This window comes from Triturus cristatus, chromosome 5_2 (genome assembly GCF_964204655.1).
Source record: "Triturus cristatus chromosome 5_2, aTriCri1.1, whole genome shotgun sequence".
Taxonomy (NCBI): domain Eukaryota; kingdom Metazoa; phylum Chordata; class Amphibia; order Caudata; family Salamandridae; genus Triturus; species Triturus cristatus.
Window position 1 is genome coordinate 423,672,466 of NC_140588.1, and position 20,527 is coordinate 423,692,992.

At 43.4% G+C, this 20,527-nt stretch overlaps 1 protein-coding gene across 3 annotated transcripts in view; it reads left to right on the forward strand.

Moving 5' to 3' along the window:
* FYCO1 (FYVE and coiled-coil domain autophagy adaptor 1) overlaps positions 1–20,527 on the forward strand; it is a 785,579-nt gene that overhangs the window by 42,046 nt on the left and 723,006 nt on the right. For all 3 annotated transcript variants that reach the window (XM_085607344.1, XM_085607346.1, XM_085607347.1), the window contains exon 2: positions 16,431–16,610. In XM_085607344.1, the coding sequence (XP_085463470.1) occupies positions 16,556–16,610 (55 nt within the window). In that variant the 5' untranslated portion in view covers positions 16,431–16,555. The remainder of the gene's footprint in view (positions 1–16,430; positions 16,611–20,527) is intronic.

The window sequence follows — 20,527 nt, forward strand, 5'->3', positions numbered from 1 at the left end:
AAGTGTGCTTCTGAGGTACTAAAAGAATGTGGTGAACTAACCCCTGATCAGTAAGTGTTATCACCTGGATCAGTCTTTTCCATGGGATTCTTGCCGCAACTGCGCTGTCACGCAGTAAAACCTTCTGTATTCCACAGCCAGCAACCTTCTCTTAACCCACAGGCCCACCCGTATGTGCAGCTAGGGTTCCGTAAGGCAAGGTATGGACTCCGGGTTCCAGTAGGCTGAGCATATCAGCCAGTGGCGTGGACTCGTCCGTGGGATACAGAATCTTAGGTAAGCTATTGAGATGGCATGAGGACACAGAAGAGTACATCTACCCCTAGACACCTGGGGCCCAACAAGTGTAGATTTACATTAGCCTCCTATTTGGGAGGAAGCTGAGCTTGGGTGGAATACTTACAATACCACAATGGAGCGAACTACGCTGCTAGGGTGGTCTGTAGCCAGGCAGTAAGGTCGGTATGGTCTTCAGTTTATAAGGTGCAGTTGTAACCAAGTAGTAAATAGGTACCCATTGGGGAATCTGAGTGAGAGGCATATCTTTAAGCACCCATAGAGTGGGGGTGCAGGGGATGGAGAGAGGCCCCTTGGGGGGGAGCTTGCATTTTATCATACAGGGAGCAGAAGCTCCGCTTGGGGCAGCGGCACAATAGTAGGGGTGTTACGGAGGCCCTTCAGTGGTAGCTGAGAGGGAGGGCGAGTTCACCAGTGACCTCTTCGTCCTATGGCGGAATTTCTTGCAGCAGAAATGGGGGTTACCCCAAATATGGACCGATTTACAGACTTTCCCCTTGGAGGGGAGTTGATTTGTGTGGGCACTGGACAGGCAGGAGGGGGGACTGACCTTCTGGTGGTCCTGGACCTTTCTACCCTACCCCGGGATGCCAGAACTTGAACATTTTGGGGGATCTTGCCTGGTGACAGGTATCCCGAGGCAGGGACGAAGCGCTATGCGGTGCCCTAGTGGATGTGTTGGCAAATGAAACTGCGGACACTGCCCACTGCCCATCCCTCAGAGTGATGGAGGGGAAGTTCCTAATAAGGTATCCCCTTGGTTGAGGGCGTGGGCGATGGATAAAATAAAGGGGCCTGCTGGCACTTTGCATTATTCTGAAATGTTCCGCTGTAAAGGAAGATAGAGATACTGCTGTATTGCTTGCACAATCTCTGAGCTGTTTATCTGCCCTGCTTCTCATAACAATCATGTATGATCTGGCTGATCTTATGTCCGGTATTCTCAAAACAATGTCTGCTTAACTATGACTATGGTTGTCACTTATCATTTTACAATGAGTCTATGTGTCTATGTGAAAAAAAGGCTACGCCCTTGGTCAAACCACACTAATGGCTATTGTCTATCTCCTCTGGAGCTAATTTAGTGGGGTACAGCGAGTTGCACTTTGTGAGCGCACTAAGAGTGTAGACGCCAGCACCCTGAAAGTGCGACTCCTGGCTCTTGCTCTTATAACTCGGGGGATGCATGCTAAGTGCAGATCCGCTGAACGCAACGTGCGTCGCGGTGAATACGACATTAGCAGATTGGATAAAATAGGAGGCGCTTGTTGGATGAGAATGTTATGGGCAAAGCATAAGGTCTTAAAATGAATTGTCTTATCAATTGGCAGCCAGTGTAACTTAGGCATGAGCTTTGATACTGAGCAAAATTTAGGGAGAGCAAAAAGAGTGCATTCTACCGCGTTTTGTACCCTCTGTAAGCGCAGAATCCCAGATTTGTTTGCGCCTAAATGAAGAGAGTTACAATAATCCAATTTAAATAAATTGTAGATTGGATAATGGTCTGGCGAGTTTGCGGGTCAAAAAACCCTAACAGAGGCTTGAGTCCACCTAAAATCCCAAAACATGTGCCCACAACCGCTTTTGTTTGGGCTTCGAAGGACAAGGTACTGTCCACCCATACGCCCAGATTTTTCACAACCTCCTTAGGCAGGGGCACGGACCCCAACGCACCTGGCCACCATTGTTCTGACTACAAATGGCTGCCTTTCCCTAGCAGCAAAATTTCAGTCATACTGGCATTTAGCTGCAGACAATTAGCTTTCATCCAGTCTGCGATTTCCAGCATGTCTTCCTGAAATTTAGTGAGGTTATGCTTGCCGTTGTTGGAGAAAAAGATAACCAGTTGGGTGTCATCAGCGTAGGCTATTAATGGCAGTCCTTTGTTTTTTGCCACCGCCGCAAGGGGTTGTAGATAGATATTAAAGAGCTTAGGGCTCAGCATTGATCCCTGCGGAACTCCTTAACGGACAGCATATTCCTGAGAGCAGTAGGGGGGGTGCAGTGACCTGAAATGTTCTGACATGATCTGAACCAGGCCAAGGCCATGTCACTGATACCTATTTCCTGCAAGCGACGCAGTAGGATCTCATGAGATACCATATCAAATGTGGCGCTGAGGTCAATAAGAATCAAAGCCGCGGAGTTTCCTTCATCCAGAGTTCTTCGTAGTTGTTCCGTCACCGACAAACAAGGCGGATTTGGTGCTATGGCGTGATCTAAAACCATTTTGTTGAGGAGTCCAATTTCTCATTGGACTCGACAAACTTCGTGAGGATGGAATTCACATAGGATTCAGTGGCTTTAGCCAAAAACGGGAGCCGGGATATGGGGCGATAATTTTTCGGTTTGGATGTGTCCACAGAGGTTTTTTTTTTAAATAACGGGGAAACATTGGCATGCTTCCATGCAAGAGGTACTAACTTGATCAGCTCACCACAGACCGGTAGGAGATGTTTTAAAAATTTACGGAACTGGTCCGGTTTCATAGGGTCTGCTGGGGAGCCTGATTTTATTTTAATACTCTTTAATACTCTGTAAGAAGTAGTAAAGGGAAGGAGAGTATTGTCCCTCCTTCACTGTTCATGTTGTTACTTAACACTTCCATACAACCCATGTTGTTATTTGAAGTTGGGAAGTTTTTTTAGATATTCTCCACTTTGTTGGTGAAGTAGCTGGTCAACTCATCACACTGAGTGCTTGAAGTGATGAAAGGTTCGGCCACCGAATTTGCGTTCTTCATGTCATTGAGAAGGAAAAAGATCGTTTTTGAAGGATTGCTGCTCTCTTTAATTTTAGAGGCAACGTAATCAGCCCCCGACTTCCTAATCAACTTGTGGTGGGCCTTGATGGATGCACAATACTGACTTTTGGCTTTAGGTTATATGAGCGTCTCCAAGCCCGTTTACGCAGCTTGCAGTTTTTCTTGCAAGGTTCAATGACTCATTAAACCATGAGTTAGACTGAGTTCTTTTTCTGTGACTTAGTTTGACGAGAATACAGCTGTCCAGGCATGAGTAAAGCCATTCCTGGAAAAGATCATTTGCTGCATTCATGTTGGGGTACAGCTGGGCCTTTTGTGCCTGCAGCAGGTCGCAGAAGTGATCGTCCTCTAGTTTGTGCCATCAGCGTTTTAGTGTAGGCTGAGGACAAATCTGTTGTGGGTGTCCTTGACAGCGTAGGGATATGGAGATAAGAAAGTGGTCCGACCATGCCATAGGTAGAGGAGGAACGTACTTTTTAGAGGGCAAATTGGACAATACAGGATCTAGCAAATGCTCCGCTCAATGTGTAGAACTGGGGAGGCATTGCAGCAGCTGGCAGTCTGCTAAATTAGCTCAAAAGCTAGCAATCTCTTTCTTATGGTCATCTTCCAGATGAAGATTAAGATCTCCCAGGATGTTAAAATTGGGCGATTTACTAGCCAATATGGCAACCAGGTGCAAGTCTCCATTTCCCACTTTTTAATGGTACCAGATAGAGGATATAATAAAATTTAGACTTCACGTAGCCAGGTTTCTTTTAATAATACACACTTGTTTGACCCTCCCACTCCCATCCCCTCATAGTCAACGCCCTAAAAAGTGCTCCCACGTCCCTGTCGATCGTAGCACGCCCTGTCCCGCAGCGGGGCAGGAAGTACCTGATGATGAAGCATGCCACCGTGGGTCACTTTGGTGGGTTAGTGTTATTTTAAGAAAACTCATAGTTTTCCTTAAACCATTGTTGTGCACTATCATGTTTCATATATATTTAGGTAGGTCCTGACTACAAGATAACCAAACCAAAGCCTTCAAGGTAGAGAACATAAGATTCAGCACGTGGACTTGGATGCCTGCAACTCTGGTTTTATGCCCTGCTGATGTGTACTGATTACCGCTTTTGCAATTAGGGGATCAGATACTGACCCGAGCCAAATGTTGCCATTTGCGTCTATGGGAAGATCCATCTGTTGTGACTATATGTGTCACTGAGTGCCAGCCATTGAATTACATCTTGTGAAGTTTGCAAGGTAATGGCAACTCAGAGTTTCAAAAAACCCTATGTCCAATGCACTCCGCTCAGGCACAGAACATAGGATATAGCACTGTTGTCTGTCCCTTATGCATTACACGTGGAGGTGCTCCAAGTCCTTTTGCATATGTCCTCTTTGTGCATTTACATTGGCAATGAAATCCAAGTGGGTTTTTGTGCAGCTCCAATGTTACGCAGACTGATCTTTTGTTTTTCATTGACTGGCTGTCTCATTGTGTTCGGGAGTTGCTGTGTGAGATTCCAGAATATAGGCACAGCCACAACTAATTCATCTGCCAGGGGTTGGTTGACATGGTTTTATCCGAATAAAGACTATACAATTTTAATCACATAATCAGTGTGATTATTCTTTAAATTCCACATATTTGTTTTCTTGTTTAATTAATTATTTACCTCAGCACGTATTGTTTCATGGATGCACCTTGTCTGAAGATGTGATCTGGCAGTCCTGCTGTGTCTTAAAAATGAGTGGGTTGACGGCCTCCTCCTGTTCTTAAATGTGAGTCGGTTCACACTTCTTCGCACAAGAACCCTCTTCCTCTACCTCTCCCTCCCAATTTCCTTCTCAGTTTCTCTTCTTTCCTCACTCGGCCCACCTTACTTGACCTAGTTAGCTGTTGCTATCTTTCACTGCTCACCCACTCCCCCATTCAGCTGCCTTTGGCCCTGTTTTAAGACCTTCGGTAATCACTCACACTGCATTTATTTTTTCTCCCTAAAGCCTTGTCTGACTCTCCTTTCACTGCTTGCCCGCTCATCTCTTAATTGCTCCCTAAGTCACCCTCTTGCAGCCTCATATTCACACTACAATCTGTTTTCTCTGATTTCCTCTACAATTACTTTGTATATTCCCCCTATGCAGCCCTCCCATAATTTCCGACTTGTATCTGCTCTTCTCAATCTTCCTGGCTCTCTCATTCTCACTGCAGCTTTCCACTCTTTAATCCATCAATACTTCCTGTTAGAAATGGGGGTCTCTAGTTGGCAATAGTTTGCACCTTGTCCAAGTAGGGACCCTACTTTCTAGCCAGGATAAGGGCATTACACTCCTAAAATAAACCCTGCTCCCCCCTGGGTAACTTGGCACGAGCAGTCAAGCTTATTTTAGAGGCAGTGCGTAAAGCATTTGCTCATAACCAACAGTAATACAATGTAAGGGCCTCCACAACAGTTTAGAAAAATATCCAATATTTTTATATACTTAAGACAAGACCAAAAACGATAAAAATCCACAATACGGTACTTAGAAATTTTCAGTTATCAAAATAACAGTTCCTTGAAGTCGATAGCTCCGTCCGGGGTTATCACTTCGTCGTGAACAAACAAATCCAAACAGTTCTGGCTGACCGCAGCGTCGCAGGCCAACTACGGTGTCGGGAAGACCCGCAAACAGTACCTTTAGAAATGCAGGGCGACGGTGGCATGTAGTTGAGCTCCGAAAGCACGGCGTCCGCAGGCGTTGGTTCCAGAGGTCGGTGCAGGAGTCGTCCAGCCCTTGAAGTCAAACACGTTGCAGATCAAACTCCTCGCGGTTGAAGTCAGGAGCGCTGGCGTCGGGTGCTGCGGTGCAAAGTGCAGCGGTGCGGCGTGCGATGTCCTCAGGTCGCGGTGCGAGCAGTGGCTCGGTGGCAGCGACAGATGGCGTCCTCGGTGACACCAGGATCGTGGTGCAAAGTGATGCGGTGCTGGTCGCGGTGCTGGCGGGTCACAGGCAGGCAGCGGCATCGTCATTGCTGAAGCGCTGTTGTCGGCTGAAGAACTGGCGTCGGTAGGACAAGGCTGCGGTGCGGAATGAGGGCGGTGCATCCTGTAACCTTACGAGCAGTGCCCTCAAATGCAAGCAGCGGCGTCGATTTCAGCGTGAAGCGGCGTAGTTGGGGATACCAAAGCGGCGTCATGAAGCGAGGTGGTGCGGAGAGTGTGGTGCCCATAGGTTGCGGTGCGAGCAGCGGCTCGGTGGCGGCATCAGATGGTGTTGTCGGTGAGACGAGGGATTGCGGCGGTGCCCTCTGCAGTGCCTTCAGGACATGGAATCGGCAGCGGCTTCGTAGACGTCGTCGGGTTGCTTTTCTTCTGTTACAGCACAAAACACACAGTCCCCAGTGCTGAGGGCAGAAGAACTTGAAGTCTTTGCTGTTCCTGAGACTTCGTGAACAAGGGGCAAGCTCTACCTCAAGCCCTTGGAGATACTCAAAGAAAGAAGTTTTAGAAAGTTCAGTCAGTTCTTTGACTGCCCTAGACAGAAGCAGCTGCTGCAGGCCAACACACTCAGCAAAGTGGTAGTTCCTCCTCACAGCTTCAACAGCTCTTCTTCTTGGCAGTGTTTTTGGTCCAAAAGAGTTCTAAAGTTCAGGGTTTGGGCCCCACCTTTTATAGCCCTAAAGCTTTTGTCCTCTCAGGCAGAGAGTATCTGTACCCAGCCAGAACCAGTTCTGCCCTCTCAGGTGTGGCTTCCTGGCAGGAGGTGGAGACGGCATTGTCAGAGGTAGACCAGGACTATTCAGGTGAAAGTAAATCTCCTCCCTCTATTCTAAATGCAGCCCAGGTCTATTCAGCCCTTTCCTGGCCCACCTAGACTATCTGGAGCCACTGCTACTCCCCAGCCCCTGTCATCCAAAACCCAGACAGTCAATCCACAACCCCAGCAGAGGCCTACTGGATTGCTGAGCAAGAAAATACCTACTTTCTAAAAGAGGTATTTTTAAACACAGAATGTAAAAATCACCTTCACTAAATGATGCACATTTAGATTTTGAGTTAAGGCATACTAAACTTTATTTTTCTACCTAGTTCCTAGGGCCATTTATGTTTATAAGGTGTTATAAACAGACTCCCCATTCTGTCCTATGGGAACAGATAGCCTTGCAATAGTGAAAAACGAAATTGGCAATAATTCACTATCAGGACATGGAAATGGATTGAATGAGAGGCAATATGATAACACAGATGAGTCAGGTACAACACAAAACAGATCGCATAAAGATGTATTGTATCTTCCGTCTTTTATTATTCTTGTTGTACTTCGTAAAAACAGCCAGCCAACGCGTTTCTCCCAAACATGGGCTTCTTCAGGGCTGAAATGGCATACAATATAAGACCATTTTTTTAAAACAGACAAGATAAAGGAGTAGAACAAAAGGTCGTTCTATGATAATAGTTATACATGAGTGATAAACTGAGAGGAAGAGGTGAAAAAAACAACAATCTAGAACCAATGGTTCTAAGAGCAAACCACTTTTCAAAAACATGTGTGATATCAGATAAAGAACCTTGAACGAAAGTATCACACCCATGAGAAAGAAGAATACTTAAACAATGAATGACCCCAGATCAAAGCAATAAAGAAATTGCGTGAGTACACCAATGTGAGAACAAAAATGAATATTGAAAAAGAAAGATTAAAAAACAGTCAAAAGTAAAAGAAAAGAGAGAGAAAAGAAAAAATGTCTGCAGCCTAAGGTAAGCATGGCTACAGCACGAATACAATAGTTATTGAGGCTTACCAGAATTATTATGAGTGTAGGATATGCATTTTGACGAAATGAGCAGCAAGCAAAAAGGACATCAGATCTGTCAAACTGTATTGGACAGAAAAGCCTTTCTTTAATAAACAATCAGAACTAATATTCCAAGAAAGGCACAGACTAAAGAGCCAATATGAACAAGATAAACGTACCTAAAGTATGATGAAAATGAGGCTCAATGAACCAAGAATAATCGTTCAATATCTGTATGAAGTCTGATCTGTAGGAAAAACAGTCTCAAATCAATAAGTGTACTCTAACTTATCAGGAAGCATTAAAAAACTACACACAAAACATTCCGCCCTTCACATTCAAAAAATGTCCTATGCAATACAAGTCACTCTGCTGAAATATCCTAGACCCATATCTTCACAAAAAATCAGTTAAAAGCAGAAAAAGACAAGAAAAAAGAGGAGACAAAGAGAAAGCTGCCAGCCACTGAGGCCAAACTTCACAAAGAACGATGCTGAGGAGGACAACTTTTTAGTAAACAGAAGCCGATGAAATCACTATCAAACCATATGTTTAACAGAACAAGTAGTTCCATAGATCCTCACTATAAATGTAGATGTTGAGTAAGATTTATAGTAATGTCCGACCTAACGTGAGTGATGACTCTTACATATATGCATCATAAGGGAAACAACACATTCACATCCAAAGAAAAAAAACAAAAATATGAAGCTAAAGTAGCAGCAAATGGTGGACATAAGCCACCAATATAAGAACACCAAAAAGAACCACAACCAAAGTACAAAAAGCACCCAACCGCGACCAACAGATGACCCCCGTCTATTATGTTAGCTTACATGCCACACAACTATTCTTAACAAGTAACGGGGGATCCATAAAATCCAATCACTACGAGTTTAGGCCATGTATCTATCAAAGCGGCCAGTCATTACCACATAATACACACAACTCCGCAGCCCATTCGGAATGATCCGAAGGGTTGTCGAGACCAATCCTCGATATGTACAAGCTGCGTAACTATAACTTACTGAATGGTGGTATTAGCCACATCCAAATAGGCTATCCGGAGCCGTCTCCATAAGCGGCGTCCCGTAACAAGACTGGTGAGCAGCGAAAACAGTACGTTGCAGCAGAAGAGCTATTTAAAGCATCGACAATCACCGGACCGCCAACCAGGAAGTAGTTTAGGCAAAGCACTTCCGGGATCAAAGGCGTAAGAAAATAAAGAGAAATCCACTAGAACGAGAACCGAAGTCACTAGCAGAACCATACTTCCGGTTCCATGCCCGCATTAAAGGTTAGTCACCATTTACTAATCTGCAATCAGTTCACAAGCGCCAAGGTCGCTAATAGAGCCATACTCCCGGTTCCCTGCCCGCATTAAAAGTAGGTCACCATCTATCAATCGACAATGAATTTGAAAACGCCAGGTAATAGGTACAAAGTGTTAAATACATAAAACTTTATTAGAATGACACAAACCGATTTAATGTCCGCATTAGAAGTTGGTCGCCATCTATCAAACGCCAATAGATTCGAAAACGCCAGGTAATAGGTGCGAAGTATTGAAAGCATATAACTTTATTCAAGCGACACAAAGCTGTCATCTGAGATACAAATGACATAACATTTTGTTAAAAATAATTGAGTTTGTAATTAATACTCTCCGAATGAGCCGGTGAGATACCACATGCTCACACATTCCTCATTCCTGATAAGTTAGAGTACACTTATTGATTTGAGACTGTTTTTCCTACAGATCAGACTTCATACAGATATTGAACGATTATTCTTGGTTCATTGAGCCTCATTTTCATCATACTTTAGGTACGTTTATCTTGTTCATATTGGCTCTTTAGTCTGTGCCTTTCTTGGAATATTAGTTCTGATTGTTTATTAAAGAAAGGCTTTTCTGTCCAATACAGTTTGACAGATCTGATGTCCCTTTTGCTTGCTGCTCATTTCGTCAAAATGCATATCCTACACTCATAATAATTCTGATAAGCCTCAATAACTATTGTATTGGTGCTGTAGCCATGCTTACCTTAGGCTGCAGACATTTTTTCTTTTCTCTCTTCTTTTACTTTTGACTGTTTTTTAATCTTTCTTTTTCAATATTCATTTTTGTTCTCACATTGGTGTACTCACGCAATTTCTTTATTGCTTTGATCTGGGGTCATTCATTGTTTAAGTATTCTTCTTTCTCATGGGTGTGATACTTTCGTTCAAGGTTCTTTATCTGATATCACACATGTTTTTGAAAAGTGGTTTGCTCTTAGAACCATTGGTTCTAGATTGTTGTTTTTTTCACCTCTTCCTCTCAGTTTATCACTGATGTATAACTATTATCATAGAACGACATTTTGTTCTACTCTTTTATCTTGTCTGTTTTTAAAAAATGGTCTTATATTGTATGCCATTTCAGCCCTGAAGAAGCCCATGTTTGGGCGAAACGCGTTGGCTGGCTGTTTTTACGAAGTACAACAAGAATAATAAAAGACAGAAGATACAATACATCTTTATGCGATCTGTTTTGTGTTGTACCCAACTCATCTGTGTTATCATATTGCCTCTCATTCAATCCATTTCTAAGTATTTATTCACGTTCTACAAGCAGCAGAACGTTTGAGGTGGGCAATATTGCATAGTGCTAGTGACTGATTCTGGTGGTGCTGTCTCCTTTGACCCGGCTGCTTTTTTTCTTTATGTATACACTATCAGGACATGCCACACACACCAGGGCATGTCCTACCTTTCACATACACTGCACCTTGCCCACAGGGGTACCTTTGGCCTACCTTAGGGGTGACTGACACATTGGCAAGTGTGTTCACTTGCCAAGTCGACATGGCAGTCCCAGACTGCACACAGGCTCTGCAATGGCAGGCCAGAGTTACATTTACAGGCTGTTTGTGTGGGTTGCACAATCCAGTGCTGCAGACCACTAACAGCATTTGATTTACAGGCCCTAGCACACTCAGTGCTCTTTACTAGGGACTGACACGTAAATCAAATACGCCAATCATGGAAACGCCAATCCATAACACAATTTACAACAAGAGCACTTGCACTTTAACACTGATCAGCAGTGAGAAAGTGCGCAGAGACACTAAACCAGCAAAAACAGAGTAAAAACCGGGAGGTCAGAAAGCAAAAACTCAGGGGAGACATGCCAAAAGATAACAAGTGTAACACTTCCAGTCCACTCTCCTTTCCTTTTCTTTGACTACACCCTCCCTCACAGCTTCTTGTCCATTCTCCCCTTCAAAAGTTCTGAAGGAGCCCTTAATTGGGAGGTCTGAACTTAATGTCACCCTTTTTGTGTGTAAAAGAGCAAAATATTGTCACAGTTTATCTTATTATATTTGTTATTCTTATAAATCATTGTTTCTACCACTAAGATTCTTGAAAGGCTCTGTGTGAAGAGAAAGAGTGTTAGATAATTTGTGGGAGGAATAACTGCATGGTCAAAAGGTATCTTGCTCAAGTGTCAGACCATTGAGCTATAAGACAGTCCATTTTTGTGGAAATTAAAAGCCTGTTAGAGTACTCTGTAATTCCGAGCCTTCATGAATCACTGTACGTCTTAAAGACAAAATGAAGGTCTAAATAAATACACCACATGCCTATGGCATTTTTGCCCTAAAATATTAGTATCTTGCAATGTGTAGAGAGATTGTTTTAACTGGTAGGCATCATCGGTTTGCAGAGGAAGGAGAGTATTTGACTGTGCAGAGACTTTCCCACACAGCACAATGTCTTTAATTCATCCCACTGACTAGAGAAGAGTCACAGGAGGGAGGTCCGTAAGGGAGATATAAGTCTGCATTCTTTAGATAGAGGATAATTTAGACCACATGAATTCGGTGTTCCCTGGGTCTTAAATATTTTCTTGTTGGAAAGCCCTTCATAGGTGTCATTTTATTAACCATTCATGGTGTTAACTAGTGCTAGTAAACCTTACAGCAGTGTGCATAGATGGTAGTACCTATTTTCAGCTACTTTGTTCTCCTGTGGTAGCAGACAAGGTTTTTCGTTGCCCACAGCTCATGCCTTGAATAGAACACAGTGGGGGTCAGTGAGAGTGGCGAGTTATATACAGCGGTAATGAGGGTGGGTTCGTCCCAGTCTAATGGTAGAACTTTGGTTTTTGAGCCATTAACAAGGAATCAGTTTCTAGTGCTTGCTCATTTGTACATATATTTGCTAGCTGATGCCTCAGTGAAGATCCATCAGGTCTTTGGACATTGTAATGTGAATCTTTGTGTTTTCATCTAACAGGCAGTAGCCATAGTCAAGGAGGCAAGTGCTTTGCAAAGGGCCCACTTAGGCATTGAAAAGTGCTGCTGACAATGCAGACTGTCCTGGGAACCTGCAGGTGATATTGGTGGATACGTTGGGCAGGAAGGAGAACCATGTGAGGGCTGTACCTCTGACACCTTGCGTCCTGTACTATTTTTTATTCAATGGTGTGGCATAGCTTGGCCCCAGTCTAGTACATTGCAATTGTTTATATACAATGTTCATCAGAGAGGTCACTATGGGATGTGTGCAGATCTCTTTATTTTGAGATTAAAAGGACCCAACTCCTTTTGAGATATCTCTTTTGTTGCCCAGCAGTGTGATGTCCTACTGCAGGGGAAGCGGCGTTTACTTCGCATGCATTTCTTCGCATGCCGTTAGTACGCGGTCGTTAGTACGACCGCGTTGTTAGTTAGCATACCGTTTGTACGCAATTCGGAAATACGAATTGCAGTAAGGGGGGGAAGGTGTTGGATTTAAAATCCAACACCTTCCCTAGTGTCCGCAAAGACTGGAGTTGGAATAGTAAATTATACTATTCCAACATCCAGCTCCCCCTTACTGCAATTCGTAGTTCCGAATTGCGTACAAACGGTATGCTAACTAACAACGCGGTCGTACTAACGACTGCGTAGAAACGGCATGCGAAGAAAAAGCATGCGAAAAAAAGTTATATATTCCTACTGCAGTAAACGTACCTCGCCATTTCTTAGCATAATGTTCATATTGTCAAGGAATAATTCAATAGACGTCAATAGAAGAGTAAATGGCTGCCATTTTAACATTGAGTGTGAGAAATGAATGTTAATCTGGTCGTGGTATCTTGTAACGCGTGTTATTCTTAGTTTCCTATCTGAAAAAACCTGATCCAAGTGGAGTTAGGTAGCTTCTATTTTATGGAGTCCGGAATGTAAGTTAATGCAGAATATAATTTTTAATATACTCCTCTCCTTATGGCTATGTGATTCTATAATGCATAACCCAGGTAAGTGTGCTATTGCCTCTCCATTTTCCACTGATAACACCATGTCATCTGCAGTTTGTTTTGCTGCTATGACGGTCACTCCCACAGACTGAATTTTTGGCAACTTTGTATTTTTTACTTTGGTCACAGAGTTTTGTGAGTAAAAGAACATGACACTTTAGCAGAGAGCTCTGTGCAACTGCTAAAAAATTTAATCTAAAAGCAATTCTCTGTCCCCCCCACCCCCCGGCCGCACACTTTTATCCTCGTAATCTTTTAGTTTCTGACTCCAGCCGCACCAACGCTACGCCACACTACTGTTCTGTATGTAATGCTGCTTTTCTGCGTTTCAGCCATTAAAGATAATGGGGTAACCCAGTAACCCTCAGAACCTGGGTAAATACGTAAAACTAAAACAGTGGTTCTGTTGGGAATACACTTAGTTTAAACTACACTAAATGCATATGAGCAATGTTACAATATTCATTAGATACATTTATATAAACACACACATATGCAACAATTTGAGAGACACAAAACGATTTTCTATTTGCTATATTTGAATCCAAACAGATATACGTCATAAAATTATTACATACAGGACTAACCAACAGTAATTCAAATCAACGAAAAACAATTAGTGACTGATCGTGCTTGGTGACATAATGTTTGAACACAGATTAACATAAAAAACATACATTTACAATGACATAAACCCTATTAAACAAAAATAGTCCAAAATCAAAAGCATATTACACCACAGCATATATCATTCAGTGTTCTAATGGTGGAATTGCGTGGACCAATTAAACAGGTAACGTCGACGTGTCGTACAAATTATCCTAGGGTCACATAAGCACTGGGCAAACAATGGCCATTGTTTGCCCAGTGCTTGAAGATATCGGACGTCCATTGATTGTGCACTAAATTGGGGTGATCTTTACGACGGCACCACCTTATCTGCCAGGAATAAATAAATTTCAAGAACAGATTGATCTGATTGAGTGAGGTGTCGGCTGACACCCCCGTATATGTGACCCTAGGATAATTTGTACATTTCCTAGTTCCCAGGCTGCCATACTTTTTTCTTTGTCCTGATGAAGACCCGCTTTAGATGCGTTTAAAGCTGCACTCCTTTGTAGGGTCGAAACGTCGACGTTACCTGTTTCATTGTTTAAATGAGGCTGTTTTCAATGTTGTGTCGGGTGATTCTCCAAGTGTGCCGCCTTTACTTTCACTTTGGAAATCCAGTACTACCATGTCTGAGTGCACCAATTCCTGCTTAGCACAGACCTTTCTACCTTTTCCCCCTCTCTACCTTTTCCCCCTCTCCTATATCCGACTAAAGGACCTGTAAAATGACTTATTTTAACTCTGAAATGTTAGGAACTAGTATCATGAAACCCCTGCAAGTATTTTATTGAGTGCAGGATGATGGGAAAGGTTCTCGTGTGGGGAACACATTTTAAAGTAACAAGGACTGAAAAAGCCAATATTTATGGGTTTAATGTGCCAAGGCATGCAGTGTTAGCACCTTAGAATGAGGGTCACTGGAGAAAGCCACCAGGAGCCGACTGAGAGAGCTATTGTAAGGTAATCACTTGTGCAGTTGAGTGTTAGCACTTGAGAGGAGGCACAAGGATACACCTAAATAGCCAATAGCATTAGGTGAGAGATGAATACTCCTCTGTGTTGAGTCAAGATCTAATTGACATAGTCTCACACCAATGGCTGAAAGAGGCTCGTCGAAGAAAGTTGATGGTTGGAAGAGGTGGGTGGACCCATAGACCACTGTTTGTATGTTGTTAACAGTAAGTTTGTTTGACGGTTGTGCTGCCAATACCCAGACCTAAAAAAAAACCTGCTAAACTTTACACTGATAACTGATTTCCTGATTCTAAACCCACTTCGTGTTTAGCACTAAGAAACCCTGTAAGGAGGGCGAGCACTTTACAAGAACCTAACATAACCTTCACATTGACTTACGACCCATTGATGCTGGGACATTTGTATTCCGGCCAGGAAACTAGAAACCTAACTTAGCCTGGCAGAAATGTTCAAACTAGCCTTCACTGCAGAAAACCATGACTAGAATGCGGCCATGGGGCATGTTCGGTCGTGTCCTATTATCATGCAATGAAAGCAGCTCCTGAGCCCGCAGCCTACTGGCAAAGTGCCAAACTGGCAGAAGTAGCAGGCCGGGTCTGTATCCCAGTTTTGATAGGTTTTAATCCTAGCTATCTAAAACAGGCGTGGATGTGGGAAGGTCTAGTAAAACAGGTATTCACTACTTTACACTCCACTGAAGAAAGTGCAGGACATCGGATTATGACACCAGGCAGAAATGAAAGTTGTTTAATATAACAATTATCAAGAGACTGCGTGCAGCTGACTTTATTTGCACCTCAGATTCTGTTGTCATACTCCTAAGAGCTGGAAGTTGTGAGCTGAAGTTTGATGGATACCAAAGGAAATGGAGGTTGAAAATGGCCACCCCTAGAAGGCCTTACGTCTTTTGTTCAGGTGGCTAATAAAAGGCCCTGCAGTGTTATTGAAGTAGCAATATAGGGACATAGAAATACATATTGGCATGTCCCTAATCATTATAAGAGTGAGGAAACGCCTGCTTGAATAAACAAGGCCTGCTAGCGGCGTTTCTGCTGCCCTGAGGGTACACTCACACTGTCAGCTGCAAGGGTATTTTGTTGCACAGCCGTCATTCCATTCTTGTTTCCCTACTGTGTTGTCCCCAGTGTGTCTACCAGACGATCACTGGCCCTTCCTGGTTCTCTTTGAAGAGACAGTGGAGCATAACCACACTGGCACATGAATGGCATTCACTTACCATCTATCGTACCCACCTCCTGTTTTACACTGGGCACAGAGGCGTGTGGGTCGCACTTACTGCAAACACTGGAGACTTATTTTGTGATGGGCAAGGCAGAGAGAGATGATAGCAAGTGGAAACGCTGAGTGGAGGAAAAAACCGTGGACCCTTTCCCTCACACCTCTAAGCACAAGTATACCTGTAACCAGCTAGTATTTTTTTTTTACATGGTTATACATAATCCCGCGCTTTTACGCCATTTTAGATTCATGGCGGAGTCCATCGCACAGGATGTTGGATTAAACCATCTCCTGTTTTCATGGGGTCTAGCAGTGTCAGCTTTATGACTTTCTAAACGCTGGTGTGCGGGGCCGCATGTGGGGGCGGCTTGGCATGACACCAGCCCATGTAAGAGCAGGTTCTGGGACGAGCCCTGCACAGAAGCAAGTGTGACCTTCCATAGGAACACCACTTTTATTTGGGTGCGTTTCTTGTCATTGTTTTTCAGGTTTCAGTCTCTGCCGAAGGCCGAAACATGCTTCACGTTGGGATGCAGATGCGCGGGCGTAGCAGCCCTCTTTCTGCGTGGCTGTAAAAACGGACCCCGGTGTGGCCTGACCCTTGCCTTCCATCATGGCCACGAATGCCGAAGGAAGCCAGCTGCAGAGGATTATCCGGGATTTGCAAGGTACAGTGTGCAGCACTGAGCTCATTGTCTGGCCGGGCGGGGTGCACCGGAGCTTGCACTGTTCTCTCTCTATTTATTTTACAATTGTCCCATCTTTTATCTGACCTATGCGATGTGGAGGTTAGCTCACATTTTAAGTTACTTTCATGATATATTAGAATACCATTTATTACTTTGTATGTTTACTATGCATAAAAATGAAACTCCAGAATGAAAGTAACTTCCTTTTGAATAGCATCAACATCCATTTACATATTTAGATTGTGCTGACGTATTTGAAGAGCAGGCTAAATTCATAATATGGTTTTGTTGTGTTGTGGTATTTCATCTCACGTCATCTTATGCTACAGCGATTTATATATTGCATATTCTGTCACTAAAATTGCCTCAGAGGGCAGTCGGGGCTCAAGTGCTTTCATGCTGTGGTTTTAAGGACTTTGTTGCACCCCGAGGTCGGGCCTGCATTCTGATTGACTTAGATGTCGTAGTATAAATGTGGTTCCCATGCTGTTTTAGTATGTGTGATTTGATTATAGGCGTGTTGGGAGGTTAAAGTGTTTGAGACATGTGGCTACAGGTTGTAAACAAATCAAGTGTGTACTGTTTGGGTAGATTGCTAGGCCTGCTTCCTGGCTTATGATTTGTGCAAGAGGTAGCTGTGAATTGTGTGTCAATTTAAGGAGCCACATTAGCCATACACGGGTCTATCTGTGATGCGTTTGATGGAATAACGTGTAATATGTATTGCTATGGAATATTGTATAGGATCTCTCAAAATGGCCTGGCTAGTTACCTGTAATCTGCATTACTCTGAGCCTTGGTCGTCCTCGTCACAGTGCTTACATGCTGAGGAGCTCCTTCCTGCTCACAGAAGTTTACCTAGCTAAGCATAAAATTCCCATCCCTAAAATGGCTTGCACTTCCTACCACAGCTCCCATGATGTCTCCCAATCGGAAACAATAGTCACCCCTTTACTGTTGTTTCCAACCTACCCATCAACCCTTTAAGTTGAATTCTACCCTCCAGTAGGATGGGAAAACTGGAGTGTGACTAGGAAGACCAGGACTCGGAATAATGAAGATTACCATTAAGTAATCACCTCATATTTTGCCTTTCTTATCCCTGTTCTTTACCAAAGCTACTAATTAGGCTTCAACCCAGCCAATAACATACAACCAAATCTTAATTGTTTCCAGATTGAAGATGTATTCACTCCATTCTTACTTCACCACTGCATCTAACACCACGGAACCAAAAATTAAAGACCCATTTCCCAAATTTCAGTCTACATTTCATTGTTTCATGAAGGTACGGGAAGTAGAACAAGTGGCAGTATTACATAGGTCCGTCATTGACTCACCTTCAATGCTGCCCAGGAAGTTCACATCCCCTGGTTGACCTTTTCTGCTCCTGGGCAGAGAGAGGCTCACACTGCTTTGCCAAGGTCTCTATAATGGCTTGCTTAAGCCACCTACTTAGAGTTGCTGATGATGGCCTTAATCCTTGTTCTGAATATCCAACGTTTACAAACATCAAAACAACCCTTCAAAATCTGTATTTGGCCTTAATAATACTTTGGGAAGAATCTCAGAAAATGATTTGAATTCAGAAGTGCCCTACCCCACAGATCTTCCTTCCTGAGACTATTACAACAAAAAACAAGACATTATATGAAAAAACCCTAAGGATGGCAATCTCCATTGAATGAAAAGAAGCAATATTTGGAATGCTTGAAGCATCATAGGGAGGTCCCACAAGAGATTTGGGCATTGGCTCACCGGTCTCTTTAAAAAGATGCTTTTTAGCAGTCTAACATCCAAATGTACTACTAACTGTAACTGTGGCCTCCTAAAAGCCCAATTGGCTGCCCACTGAGACCACAAACTAGACAATTCCAAACCAAGTAAAAACCCCTTACAAAATCAAGTAGCAAAGAAGTATCTCTAGTAGTAGGGCTTACCACCTTCCCCAGACACCACTTCTCAACATTTCTCCAGTGTTGCAAATAGGATTCTAATGTTGATGGAGGACATGATTGTGAATGAATGTTGCCACTTTAGCAGTACACCCCATCGCCTGTAGGTTCACACTGTCAAGTGCCATAAACCCAACTGAAGGCAGACTGGAGATTTTTGCTGTAGATGAGTGCCTCTGAGACGGTACAGAAACAGTGCAAGGGTCAGTAATCCTACATGGCCTGATGGAAGAGAAGTGGAAACCATGAATGAAGTTGCCATCCTGGGACTATCAAGAACATTTCTGCCTGGTCCTCCTGAATTTTCCGTCACACTCCTGGATTGAGTGGGATGGGAGGAAAGGTACACATCAGTACCTTCAGTCACTGAAAAGACAGCGTGTCTACTCTCTAGACCAGTGTTTCCCAAACTGGGGTCCGAGGACCCCCAGGGGTCCGTGGCACATTCCCAGGGGGTCCGCAGACAGCAGTTTTAAAAGCACTGCAAAGTTCCTTGTAAAATTAGCAGTTTTCGAGCAACTATAAAAGTGTCAAGAAAATGCCAGTGATTAATGTACCTGCTGGAGAGAGATGAGAGTTTTGTCTAGTGACAGCTTTGACTTATCTAATGTGACACAGAGAGTTAATATGCCTACGGCAAAGAACGTGTACAATGCATTTTAAAAAACAGTAGTTTATGTGCATAGGTCAGTGGGTTACTGATTTTGTCACAGAGATTCTTTTGTCACTGTGCATTCATAAGGGACAATCGTAATCTAGCACAGTGTCCTATAAACTGTCAAAGAGCTGCTTGCAAACTGCATGGTAAAAGTTAGCAACATATGTTTATTCCCAGTCGATCATTATCCTGATGCTGCTATGTACCCACTTCCTGCACATGAACAATTTTGTAATGCCTTTTTGTCACTTCTATGTGTGCTGCCTAATGCAGCACACATGGAAGTTACAAAACGTCATTTTTATTAAAGATTGTTTATGTGCAGGAAGGGTCACCATCCTGAACATAAACAATCAAAGGTGTTTTGCTTTTTCCGTTGGAAAAAGCAAAAACGAGGAGAAATAAGGCATTTCTCCTCATTTCGCCAAGTTAAGACCAGGTTTTTTCATGGTCTTAATTTTGGTGCTGTCTCCTATTTAAGTTGACCTTGTAAGTAGAGGGCAGCGTCAAAATCAATGGGTGTTGGAGTGAAATGCCCACTGCAACTCCCACTGCCCACCTTTTTCACACTGAGCATTGCGTGAAAGGGGTCCTTATTTACAAGGCAGCGTTAAGCCACAATAAGTGGCTTAATGCCTTGTAAATAAGGCAAAGACCCTATTGCCACAGGAACATTGCAAAAAGTGACGTTCCCATGGCGATAGGGAATTGTAAATATCCCCCTAAAATCCTTAGTAATTTGAGTATTTGTTTTGTGTGATCACGTTTGTTTATTTTTTTCAAATTACGGTTTTAATGTTTGAAATTTAAATCCTACAAATTGCTTGGGGGTCCCGGCTTCCAGTGGTGACTCAATGGGGGTCCTCAGGAGTCAAAAGTTTGGGAACCACTGCTCTAGACCTATGGACACGAGTACAGTACAGTACTGAGTACAGTACTGGGGCAGCAATGTCTGGATGCAAAAAAAATATATATCCAGTATTCCAAAGTTTTGAATTATATTGTGGAATACTTCCCGCTTTTGTGCCAGAAACCCCCAAGGAGGGAAAGACCCCAATGACATGATTGTCGGGCCCGGAAGAAATACTGCACACAGAGACCAGAGAATGATCTCTCCCATTCACACAAATCTTCTGGGCTAGAACCAACAGCCTCTGCACATATGAGCCTCCATGATGGTTTATAGAAGCGAGGACTTCCGAACTGTCTATCGTGATCTGAACAGAGTGACCCCTTCTAGCTGGAGCCTAATGCTGTAAAGCCATCTGCACAACCTTTCACTC